Source organism: Amia ocellicauda, chromosome 5 (assembly GCF_036373705.1).
Source record: "Amia ocellicauda isolate fAmiCal2 chromosome 5, fAmiCal2.hap1, whole genome shotgun sequence".
NCBI classification, from domain to species: Eukaryota; Metazoa; Chordata; class Actinopteri; order Amiiformes; family Amiidae; genus Amia; species Amia ocellicauda.
Window position 1 is genome coordinate 47355709 of NC_089854.1, and position 13601 is coordinate 47369309.

The 13601-nt window shown below is 39.1% G+C and overlaps 1 protein-coding gene and 1 pseudogene across 2 annotated transcripts in view; one reads left to right on the forward strand and one right to left on the reverse strand.

Moving 5' to 3' along the window:
- LOC136749050 (putative nuclease HARBI1) overlaps positions 1-13601 on the reverse strand; it is a 470787-nt pseudogene that overhangs the window by 76828 nt on the left and 380358 nt on the right.
- The window catches only part of usf2 (upstream transcription factor 2, c-fos interacting), a 123541-nt gene that overhangs the window by 42671 nt on the left and 67269 nt on the right, over positions 1-13601 (forward strand). For both annotated transcript variants that reach the window (XM_066705526.1, XM_066705525.1), the window contains exon 4: positions 8335-8454. In XM_066705526.1, coding sequence (XP_066561623.1) covers positions 8335-8454 — 120 coding nt within the window. The remainder of the gene's footprint in view (positions 1-8334; positions 8455-13601) is intronic.

Here is a 13601-nt window from a genome sequence, read left to right on the forward strand (position 1 = left end):
GGAGTAAAGGTTGCGAGACTTACTGATAGAGGCATGGGCATAGACGCTGTCTTCTCCCTCCCCCTGCCGCCAACTCATGCATTAAAAAAATATGATAGTAATAATGAGAAGAACAAGGCAGATATCTAAAAACATAGATTTTGTTTAGTGTGGCAGCATCAAGCCATTAACAATTTAAAATTAACATAGATTTGAATAACTTAAAATTGCATGGAGGCACCTGTACACCAACCTTTAAATAACTTATACATCAAACTAATAACAAAAGGCAACAACCTCTCATTCCCACTGATCCCAGCATCACTGCCTGAAGATGAACTGGTTCTAGGTGAAACATCCAAACACATGTTTACATCTGTCATTTGGAGCCATACATTCCTGGTAAATGCTCTTTTTAACCAAAAGGTCCAGCTTTTCTTTATGGACATGACAAATCACAGCACTGTTGAGTTGGCTCTGAGACATTGTTGATGTCCCTTCTCAGGGCATTAAAACTTTTATCTTTTGTACATTTTAATACAAACTTTAGTAACTTAGTGTTCCGATCTGCCATTATTAATAGTATTAGTTTCTCTCTATGACTGTGAGATCCTATTCGATCATTGCTGAACTCACCTCCAGAGAGTGGCACTATCACCAGTTCTCAGCAACTCATGTCCTTCCGAATCCATCTTTTAAAGTAGACCCAGTCTTCATACACAGCTCAAACAGGACGGTGTCAGTCGTTAGCAACCACTACATTAAATTATACTTTACTGTCACTATGGATGCAAGTGAAAAAACTAAACGTAGTACAAAATGGAAAAGGGCCTGTATAGAATCCTCAAAGCTATATCTCTCCTTTCTGTTTTTCCTATCGGCCCTTCTCCCGGCTGATCCCAATTATGTATAGCAGCTCTCTCTAATTCCTCTCCCACCTTTTTCATCTGCCCAAAATCTGCTCAAAATAAAAATCAATAAAATAACATTTAAACTAAAAGTTTAATTTTGTGTGCCATCAGTAGCCAACAAGAAGACTTTTCTAATTTTGATTGACACATTCTCCTACATGACACCTCTGATAAAACCGGACAAAACATTATTAGACATGAAAGAAAACTTAAGGAGGAAGAAAAAAACACCTATCTAACCACCATGTGTGACTGGGTATTACATACAATTTTTTTTATTTTTTTTTGACCCATGCATAAATTATTGGAGGGGGGACAATTTAACATTATCTCAACATTGGGACTCTTACAACTCAACCTATGCCTATGGAGAGAGGATTCAAAGGGACTGGAAGCAAGACTTCTTGGCTGAGGTGAGTGATGAGGAGATTGTTGAAGACTAGATACCAGTCTTGGTATAAGCTAGATACTCCTGAATGAAATTAACAAGGCATATAACTGTTTTCATGGTTTCCTGCATTGCTCCAGTGTTGCCCAGAGTCGGACTGGTGAATAATGCAATGGACGGACATGATCGCCGGTTTACAGCAGTCAGCCAGTTAACTGAGCCAAAAACCAAGCACACACTGAGTAAATTCTGCAAAGATTCAAATTGTTATTTTTAAAAAACGTGCTTAGTTCTTCATAAACTTCACCAAAGCCCATGCAAAGGAATCGAACATAACGGCTCCTCTTGATAAGACTTGCCATTAAAGTGTTGTTATCAATGGAAGTATGACCAGCTTTACGGTACATATTTTTATATTTTTTCATCATGATGTAACACTTCTTCCGACATATATATATCGCACTTATTAAAAGCTCAGGTTCAGTGAAAGACATTTAGCTTTTTGCAAGATGTCATAGAACACGAAGCAGAGTTCCAGACTCTGACCAATTGGTTGCACTTTGTTACATTTTTATATGGTCACATTAGTGCAACAAAAAAACAAACTAACTTTTCATGATTTTTTTCTAACTTTCATGATATGGTCAAAAGGTCCCTGCTGCTATCAAAGGTGGAGTTTATATACGTGTTTTAACCTTAGTTGAGACAATATGCTTGATTAAATTACCCTATCTCTCTGGGTTTACATGGTCTTGGTTTATTGCACTAGCTGTTAACCCAATGTCATGCAAATTAAGGGGAAAGGAGAGTGTTATTATTCAAATTAGCTGTACAGTTTTACAGGAGGTTAACATGCATGGAATACAATACTCAAGAATACATCATGGAATCCATGACTATCATGTGACAACTTGTTAAATTTAAACCGTGTACAGCTGTGGCTTGTGCTTCACATCTAGTTGTTTCATACTTTGCTTTACTTATTTTAACCAGAGTTGTTTTTCACGCTGTCAATATAAGTTCAACTAATTATCTCCCTTCTAATGAATTTTAATGTACAAGTATTCCAGTGTTTTCAACATTTCTCTTTATTTACTCGAGTATTTGTGATTGACCCTGTCCTTTTCTGTGGCCATTTGAATCTCTGCTAAAAGTCTCTACTTGTGTCTGTTTTGCGAGCTGACTGAGCTGTGTGTGTGAGGAAGTGACTGGCCATCTTGAGCACCGGGAGAATTGCCCCATGGGCCGGTTGGCCATTGAACTGACACACAAAAAAAAAAAAAACTTAATCTCTCAGCCCACTGAATGGATATTATAATTGACTAATTACCAGGCTGGACTATTACATTTATTATCTCTGACCGATAATCTGGGGCTTACCAATGATGTATAGCACCAATTTGTCAGACTTCCCTGAGCAAAATGGGACTGGCTGCAGCTGGTAGCCCCACCCCTTTCCACACACACACACACACACACACACACACACACACACACACTGATATATATATAGCCTGGGGATATAGCCATGAGACGTTGATTCAATGTAGTAAATGTAGTAAAGTTAAGGCAGAAAGAAAAAGCAAAGTCCCTTGATTCAGATGCAGCAACACTTAGGAAGCTATCCAACTTATTTGGTAGTAGTCCTGCTATGCCAGCAGTGTCCAGTGATGAAGAGGATGCCGCAGCCACGTGCTGGTTCAAACTAGAAAATTGTATCAGAAGTCAGGTCAGCGGCTGCAGCAAAAATAGTAACAGTAGTGGGTAGCCAGGACAGGAAGGGAGACGGATAACACAACATCAGTATTGTGCTAGGTAATAGGGATGTGAATAGTTCATAGTTTAAACATTTATGTTCTATTAAACTTAGAACCTGACTATTAGAACTTGATCAGTAAAATAATGACTAGTGTTTCAAGGATCCTTATCCAGACTATTTCTTTTTAATGCATTGAAGCCCAATTTCCATTTGTGTCCCTGGGTCCGTGTGTCCCTGCAGATCTGGAAAAGCTCTTCTGGTTTGATGTGGTCAATGCCCTTCATGATTTTGAAGACTTGAATCAAATCCCCATGTAGTCTTTGTTCCAGGGTGAAGAGGTTCAGTTCAGGGGCGTTTCTCTACATAGTTATAGGGGTCAGCGATGTTAGCGATGGGTGTGGTGCTGATGGTATTTTGTCCGTGGTGTTAGCGGGGGTGGGGGGCGGGGGGTGCTACAGTCTTTTTTCTGCTGTGTTAGTTGGGATGGAGGTGGTGGGGTGCTGATGGACATAGATGTTTGATTATACTATTTTCAGGGGGGCTGAGAGAAAATAAAGGGGGGCTGAAGACCCACTAAATAGGGTCTAGCAACACCCCTGGTTCAGTTCCCTCAATCTCTCCGAGTAGGTCATTCCCTTCAAACCTGGAATAAGTCTGGTTGCTTGCCTCTGAACTGCCTCTAACTACATGTTACATCTTCATCAAAATGTATTAAAAAAAAAAAAAAAAAGAGAGTGCACTTTTCAAGCATCGCACCAGCAAGATGATGACTGACAGACAGTCAGTTTGTTGTTTAATTTACATACCAGCCATATCAGTCATGTCAAGCCCTATTTCTCAATGTTTGTTGAATTGTACCATATACACTACCGTTCAAACTTTTGGGGTCACTTACACATTTCCTTGTTTTCCATGAAAACATACATGAAATGAGTTTGAATAAGAAATCTAGTCATTGACAAGGTTAGAAATAATATTTTTTAATTGAACTAATAATTGTGTCCTTCAAACTTTGCTTTCGTTAACAACATTCTAGTTGTTCATTTGTTGAGGTAATCTGAAGAGATTTCACCCCATGCTTCCTGAAGCACCTCCCACAAGTTGGATTGGCTTGATGGGCACTTCTTGCGTACCATACGGTCAAGCTGCTCCCACAACAGCTCAATAGGGTTGAGATCCGGTGACTGTGCTGGCCACTCCATTATAGACAGAATACCAGCTGACTGCTTCTTCCCTAAATAGTTCTTGCATAGTTTGGAGCTGTGCTTTGGGTCATTGTCCTGTTGTAGGAGGAAACTGGCTCCAATCAGGCGCCGTCCACAGGGTATGGCATGGCGTTGCAAAATGGAGTGATAGCTTTCCTTCTTCAAGATCCCTTTTGCCTTGTTCAAATCTCTGACTTTACCACCACCAAAGCACCCTCAGACCATCACATTGCCTCCACCATGCTTGACAGATGCCGTCAAGCACTCCTCCAGCATCTTCATTTGATCCGTGTCTCACAAATGTTCTTCTTTGTGATCTGAACACCTCAAGCACCTCTTTGCAACTCTGCCTAGAAGGCCAGCATATCCCAGATAGCCCAGGGCTCCAGTCAAAAAAATCAGGCGCCAAACAGGTGCCACATAAGAATGAACTTGCACTTTAAATGTTTTACTTACTTCGTCATCCTGTCATGTGTGCATCTGCCCTCCTTTTACAACGTCAGCATTTTATGGATGTCCTGGGAACTGAACTTCACTTAAAGTGGGAAACTGAACATCTTTTCCAACTTGAGAACTATATACAGTCACTAAGAATGGTTCTTTACTCTGACTCTGAGCCAGTGTCACTGACCATAATCATGTCAGCATCACTTGGCCACTGGGTGTAGTTTGGCCTCCTCATGCGGCAAGGTGCTGTGAGAGCGGGGGGTGACAGTCAAAAACTGTGTGAGCCGGGGGGGGGTGTTGACGGTCAGTATCTGTGAGAGCGGGGGACCAAAGTAAATTTGGTGAAGGGCAGCTCTTCACATGCAATCATATAGGCGGTGTTGAATTTAATTTTTAGCTCCTTCCATTCTTTCTCGTCATGTAATTCGCATGCACGAGACTGTGTTTTTTGTGGAGCGCTCGTTGAGATTACATGGTCACGAGCACATTTATGCTTTTGACTATCACCGTGTTTTCTCACCGTCTCTTTTTTTAAATGGTTCATTCCACTAATGAAATCCGTTTTCCCCGCTATTTCTCTGCCCGCTTTGGAACAAAAGTCACAAAACATTGTCTGTGTGCCATGGTCGTACCTGAGCCATGTAAACTCTTGAATCCATGATGTTTTGAAATGCCTTTCTGCACTTTTACTTGGGTGTTGTACTCGGGTGTGTCCGTCGTTTTCCATCTTACGCATGCTAGCACAACTGGAGCCTGCAGGTGTGCCATCAGCGTTAGTGCTTGACAGAGATTGAGATTTGAAAAAGTCTGATATTTTTCGTTTTGACATGCTTTCTCCGTGCTTTTTTTTCGCTCTTGAACTTTAACTCGCTGAAACAGTTTTTATTATTTTCTTCACTCAAACTGACCGACCGACGCCTTTCCACTTGGCCACCATGCCCTCTTCATCACTCAAACTTTCAAGCGCAGCATCTCATTTTATTACGTCAGCACAACAAATGATGTGATAGGCTACTCCTCTCAGAACACGCAAGTAAAAAGACATTTACATGCACATTTTTAAATCATAACGTGTACATTTATATTGTCGCCAGTGGCAATCTGAGCAAAAATATCAGTCGCAAATAAATATTTTTGGTCGCAAATGCGACCGTTTCAGTCGCAGTCTGGAGCCCTGAAGCCTATGTTGATATTCCGTTACAAATCAGCCGTTCCCAGCTACAGTAGTCATTTACAACATTAACAATGTCTACACTGTATTTCTGATAAATTTTATGTTATTTTAATGGACAAAAAATTTGCTTTTCTTTCAAAAACAAGGACATTTATAAGTGACCACAAACTTTTGAATGGTAGTGTACATTTCATATTGTCATCATATTCTTACTGTGTATCTGTGAGATACTGTGTATACTGACCGTACTGAGCAATACCAGAAATGTGAGATTTTTACCAAGTTGAGAATTGTCTATGGCCCTCTCCTAATAAATAATAACATTTGGATGTCTATTTATGTAGCAATCTGCATTACTTAGTTTGTCATCTTTGTGTAGTGTAAGGTACACTTATAAATTTCAGTTAAAGAAGTGAATTTAAGTATCACCTTATCAAGGATCCTAGAATCTTGTAGAACTAAATTTCTGCAATAATTGGACGCATACACCAATTCCAAAGATATAAATTCTCAAATGTATTAAAAACAAAGATAAAATGTAGCACCACACTAGTTATACAAAAAGGGAAACACTAATAAAAATTCACTCAAGATCAACAAATCAAAGACAAATCACTTCCGTGACCAAATCAAAGAACATGGAATTGCATATGATAACACACAGATCGTTAAACAAAATTACAAACACATTGACTACAATACTGTTTAGTAAGACGAAGGTGAGTCTCTCATTAGTATTGTTAGTCGGACATTAAACAGCATTGACAGATTTTATTTCTATAATTGCCAAACAAAACCATTTAATGCAGCACTCATTTATATTTAAGAAAATACTAAATGATATTACAAATTCTAAAGTTTATGACTCACAGAATAACATTTCTAATTGATTTCTCTAATGTCATGAATAATAAACTCCAAACTGTTAAACTTATCTGAACTTCGTCGCAGAGAGGCCTCTCTGCCTTCGGTATCAGATAAAAGCACACGGCATGAGGCTCCACGGGGTGGGGCGAGGTCCGTGTGGTTTGGAACAAAGGCAGTCCCGGTTCGGCTTTGTCCAATAACTTCCCAAGTCGATGCTCCTGGAAGTTGGGGTTTCGCGAAAGTAGAGTCTTTTCCAAACAGATTTTCCACTGGTTTGAAGGCTCCATGGTTGTGCACAGGATTCTTCTTTTGCAAGCAGGGTTTTCCACCGAAGTTACTTGAAGACAGAGTCTTTGAGGAAACCAGGGCCCTGTTAGTTTCCGAGGGTCAAGTTTCTTAAGACTCAATAGCTATTTAAATGACTGAACACTTCTGTATTACAGTCGACTTTATTACAGTCAATTGTCCAGCTGTATGAACTCCACTGATCAGATGGGTACAGGCGGGCAGGCGCAGTTTCTAAAGTTCTTTTCTTGATAAAGTTCTTTAAAAGAATTCTTCGTAAGGCTCAATCTCCTTCTCCCAGTTAAACTATTCTGTTGCCGGCAAAGACTTTGTTGCTTTCCGGTTCCGGTTCTGGCAACAGAGCTACAAGTTGAGTTGTGGCAGCGAGTTACTGGTTCAGGTGAGACAGAGAGAGAAAGTGCTGTGCGTTATCTTTTTATGCCCTTTTAGATCATAGGCGATTGGTTCTTGAGTGTGCGAGGTCGGACTCCGGTTTCAGCCCCCAGTCTCCTATTGGAGGAGGCTCGATTTATGCCTGATGTCAATCCATGCCATCTATTGGAAATGTCAGTTGGCCTGCGTTCGTAGCTCTGTTTCGGGATTTCGGCTCTCACCTGCTTCAAAGGGTTTTATTACCTCCACGCCATATTCCCAGACATTTTCACAGCAGGGATTCCAAGCTATTTGGCCCATTCTAGGTGAGCCGACTCCCAAAACTGTCACTTTGACGTAGAACAGTTCATGGGCCGATGAGCTCAGGAATTCTGGTAACTTTGGGGGAGAAGTCTTCTTTAGATCAGAGCTCCAGCTCAGGGCTAGAATGCTCTTATCACAATACACCCCCACCCTTAATGCTACATTTGTTTTATAATTTCCTCTTAATATGTATTGCATTTTGTTATTTAACTGTGCAATAAGCAGAGAATCTGAGCTGGCCACATGGGCCACACATTAACCTTTCAAGGGCTGGATGTGGCCCACATATAAATCAATAAAGATGCTCCTTAAATCAGTAGTTTTATTTTATTATTTATTATTTTTATTTTATTCAGAATAATCAAATTTTTTCTGTAGCTATAGGAAGGAAAAATAACAAAAATAATAAAAATAATGGTTCTTTTTGGGCTGCAGTACCTTCCTATTTCTGCTGAATCTGTACTCTCATAGAATTGTTGCAGTCTTGTACAATACTATCCAATACCCTTACAATGTACACCCAAAAAAAAAAACTCTGAACTCTGGAACTCCAATTGCACATTTCTGTATGTGTCCATGGCCACATTCATATTTTCTGACTGTACATGCGTGTTTGGCTACAGGTGACTTACAGAGTGGTCCAGGTGACAGATGAACAGCTGGATGGACAGACAGATGCGGCAGGGGCTGTGAGTGTGGTTTCCACAGCAGCATTTACAGCGGGTCAGCAGGCTGTGGCACAGGTAAGTTCGATTTTTTTTTTTTTTTTTTTTTTTTTTTTTTTTTACTGAGATCTGAGAAGACATTCTTTTTATAAGTTTATCCTCCTAGAAGTTACAATATGATAGTGGTCCTCAGATCCCTGGTTATGAAGACCCCCCATTCAGTAAATTTTTGGGGCCGATTGATATATGTTTTGATGCAGATTGAAGTGTGGTTTGGAGATGTGTGAACCCCCTGCTAATAATTAATCGTACCAGGATGCGGATCAAACTAAACTGATCCAGACTGGACCCAGACCCAGAAGAGTGGTCTTGGTTTGTTTGAATACAAACTCAGTACATTTGTGACATTGCTTCACCAATTTATTTGCAATGTGAGAGCAAACTCATTCATGTTCACTTGGAAGTGAGATACACAGAAGCAAACTGTGAAAGTGACATTCTCAAACACAAAGAAACTGCCCAGTAGGGTTGTCACGATGCTACAATTATGAACTACGATATGATACCAGTAAAGTTTCACGATACTCGATACCAATTCGAAACCACGCAAAAAAATCCTAACAAAACAAAAACACATTCCTTTCATGAAGATAAACAATCTTCACTCCAGATCAAATGAGTCGAAGCAGTAAACATAAGTAGGCCTATCATGGTATTAAGAAAACTTTGTCCAGACTTCACTAACCATTTAACAATTTTCTTAATTTGCTTCATATTTTAGTAATTTCTTTGGCCGACATAACACAGAGTGGTTTAACCTTCCATGACTGGTTTAATCTGTCTTGTTTCAGTAGCAGTCAATAGTCACATTCATGTTTTACTGCATTATTATTGCATAGATTTATAATATATTGCAAATGTATTTCATATGAGAATTTACTGTCCTTTTATTTGATATACAGAACATGCATGTAGCACACACCAGTCATGATACAAAAAATAATACAGTAAATAACAGGCAAATAGATATAGCTGAATAATTTTTTATTAGAGATACCTTTATTCAAAGTGACTTAAATGGAGTAACAAACTCTAACAACAAATCAGATTTTGTCAATACACCTTATTTTTAAATTGTTAGGAATTGGTTAACACTAGAACCGCATAGCCGCTTTTTGAGCGGCTTTTGCAATACAAATGTAAATATCTGCATATGTGAATTTCTCCTGCATTTCTGTTCTTATATTTTACTAAATATTTGAAATAAATATGGTGTTTCAGCCGTAAACTGGTCAAATTCAATAAGATAAATTCTTTCTTCAGTCGCTGGACCCGCAGTTTATGCGGTATAGGCTATACTGAATACAATAAAGCCGACAATTTGGTCTTTGTAATGACATTAGTCATTGTGAAAAAAATATAGTTGTGAAACACGTACATTTCTTCAAATCATGTATTCATATATTAATATCATTATTTTATTAGCAGATTAAAATATACAGAATTCAAGAATCACACCTGATCTAGCTCTCGTCTGTCTGTCCTCTGATTGGCAAGTTTCTAACTTTCCTTTGGAATTAAATCTTAATCATTTTGCAAACCCAGGTCTCTGGATCAATGCTTTGCAGTCACCTAGTTTGATCATGTATGCTAATTCTTTTGTATTAGGTGTGGGGCTGGCGATAGGCTGGCTGCTGTTAGTGTTTATTACACTGCTGTTGTCAGTACAATTCAGTATCTATACAGCACTTAGAAGATGCCCCTCACCCAGCACTGCCAATGGGCACAAAGAATAAAGACACTGCCACGTTGCTAAATGCAACACAAAACAGACCTGTTCATGTTTCACAGTGAAACATCGTGTCCATGGCAAATGCACTTCAGTGTTGAAAAGCTAGTTTTCTGCAATGATGTACGCAGCTGTCATAGACACAGAGCCATTTGAAAGTGCTTTCACGTTACAGAAGATGTTATATTTATATGTTATGCTATGTTTATAATTGGTTGTTTGCTTTTTAATTGTATGTTTGCTAACATATGTGCATACTGGTTTCTATACCAATTTACACAGTTTATTGTGTAATCTAATTTAATCTGAAATCTCGGCAGTTCTAGTGTTAAGAGCTGACCGAATTTAAGCAGTCCAATCAATACCATTCAGGGAAAAAACAAAAACAAAACAAAAAACAAAAAAAAAAGTGGTCCAATGTCTCGGTGAATTGTGATAATCCAGGATTTCCTTTTTTTTGTCTACTGGAAATTTGTGAAATGACAGGGGTTTAAATCTGTCATATCGGGAACCCCTCCACGGCTGGGAACACAACAGTGATAAATGTTTGTTTATCGCACTTCCGGAACTGATGTTTTCCAAGCCTCGTTTTCGCTGGGACCATAAGGACTAAGGAATGGAATATGGTCCATTGGTCCATCGGTTACAACACCGGCTGTCTCTACGTTGTTTCCACCAGAGGTGTATGGTCACTGCGCAGACAAAAAGCCTGTCTTTTAAGCGAAAGACACAATCACACAAGTTTCGTTATACAAGTAGAGTTCTCTGATACTTAGATATTACCGAATGCATAGCTCAAAACCGTTTCTGAAATGTGGTATTGCGGTAGTATCAAAGTATCAGTATTTTTGACAACAATAATGCCCAGCCTCGTCACTTCTTGGAATCCCTAGAAATGTCAAGATTTTCATAATCACCAAAAGTTTGCTTCACGATACCAATACTAATTTAGTATCACGATAAATGATACTGCCATGATCCAGAAAATAAATCTTAAGCAGAACAATAAAACAAATTGAGGTCCTGGTAATTTTGAAATACTTGTACTTGTATGCATATTGTGCACCATATTTCATTAAAACAACAAATCGTAATATGTTTTATGGTTTAGTTTTTCCAATAAATAATGTGTAAGTATGTCAACATGCTTATCTTCTTGTAGGTTGCAAAATACGTTTTTTATGCTGATAACACATCAACTGAGAAAGCAAATTTACACAATTTTCAATTAACTCTTTACATTCAGTTTTATTTTTTGCCTGGTTGGACTTCTTATTACTATCTTACAGTACTACCAAGTTTTTTCAGAAAAACAAAAGGTGTTTTTTTTAAATGTTGACCTTTTTGATATTTTTCCACCATTAAAGTCTGAGAAATTGTGATTTTATGTTGAAATACCACTCATATTCCACTCATACAAAACAGAAGTATTTACAAGTTGCCACAGACAGAGACAGGAGTGTACAGGTGAGAGGCAGCCATCTTGTTGCTTGACTAGTTTCAGACCAGTCTTAGCATTGCTCATTTTATTTTAAGTTTGCCTTAATTGAAGTTAGCATTGTCTGTAGTTTACCTATCAATTCAGTCAATTCAGTTAATTCAGTTCAGCTGCTGAGTTGATGAAAGTAAATAACAGTGTTTCTCGGTCACAGAAAGTTAACCAGGGAGTTGACTAGGGATCTGAAACCAAGAGACATAGGGGAAAGAAAAAAAACAACAACAAACTAGAAGTTGCATGCAACTTTTAAGGCTTCCATGATGTATCAGTAGGTTTCAGATTAGAACAGGCATTTGTAGTTTAAATGCATGTGTTATTAAATGTGTACTTTTCAATTCTAATCCAATGTAGTATAGATTTGTTTTTCAATATTTTGTCACTTGAAGTGTGTATTTCAATGTCAGTGAAGCATAATGTTAATTTATTGATTGCATGCATCAATTTTGAAAGGTGCCATTGTATTTTTCACTTAATTCTAGCATACACTCACCTAAAGGATTATTAGGAACACCTGTTCAATTTCTCATGAATGCAATTATCTAACCAACCAATCACATGGCAGTTGCTTCAATGCATTTAGGGGTGTGGTCCTGGTCAAGACAATCTCCTGAACTCCAAACTGAATGTCTGAATGGGAAAGAAAGGTGATTTAAGCAATTTTGAGCGTGGCATGGTTGTTGGTGCCAGACGGGCCGGTCTGAGTATTTCACAATCTGCTCAGTTACTGGGATTTTCACGCACAACCATTTCTAGGGTTTACAAAGAATGGTGTGAAAAGGGAAAAACATCCAGTATGCGGCAGTCCTGTGGGCGAAAATGCCTTGTTGATGCTAGAGGTCAGAGGAGAATGGGCCGACTGATTCAAGCTGATAGAAGAGCAACTTTGACTGAAATAACCACTCGTTACAACCCAGGTATGCAGCAAAGCATTTGTGAAGCCACAACACGTACAACCTTGAGGCGGATGGGCTACAACAGCAGAAGACCCCACCGGGTACCACTCATCTCCACTACAAATAGGAAAAAGAGGCTACAATTTGCACAAGCTCACCAAAATTGGACAGTTGAAGACTGGAAAAATGTTGCCTGGTCTGATGAGTCTCGATTTCTGTTGAGACATTCAGATGGTAGAGTCAGAATTTGTCGTAAACGGAATGAGAACATGGATCCATCATGCCTTGTTACCACTGTGCAGGCTGGTGGTGGTGGTGTAATGGTGTGGGGTATGTTTTACTGGCACACTTTAGGCCCCTTAGTGCCAATTGGGCATCGTTTAAATGCCACGGCCTACCTGAGCATTGTTTCTGACTATGTCCATCCCTTTATGACCACCATGTACCCATCCTCTGATGGCTACATCCAGCAGGATAATGCACCATGTCACAAAGGTCGAATCATTTCAAATTGGTTTCTTGAACATGACAATGAGTTCACTGTACTAAACTGGCACCCACAGTCACCAGATCTCAACCCAATAGAGCATCTTTGGGATGTAGTGGAACGGGAGCTTCGTGCCCTGGATGTGCATCCCACTAATCTCCATCAACTGCAAGATGCTATCCTATCAATATGGGCCAACATTTCTTAAGAATGCTTTCAGCACCTTGTTGAATCAATGTCAAGGCAGTTCTGAAGGCGAAAGGGGGTCAAACACAGTATTAGTATGGTGTTCCTAATAATCCTTTAGGTGAGTGTATATGTGAAGTTTTTATTGTGTCATTCAAGATGCAGACTGCAATTCCCAGGTTTGGCCTCATGATGGAGGTAGAGGTCTACATAAGGAATGTCATGAGGCTGACATGCGAAGCTTTCATTTTGGTTGGTGTACAACAGACAGGTTTTGTGTCCTATCAGCTTGGCTTCATCAACTTTTACAGATCTTTCTACTAGTTTAATCACTAACAATTTAAGTACGTAAGACTATAGTTCTGAATATAT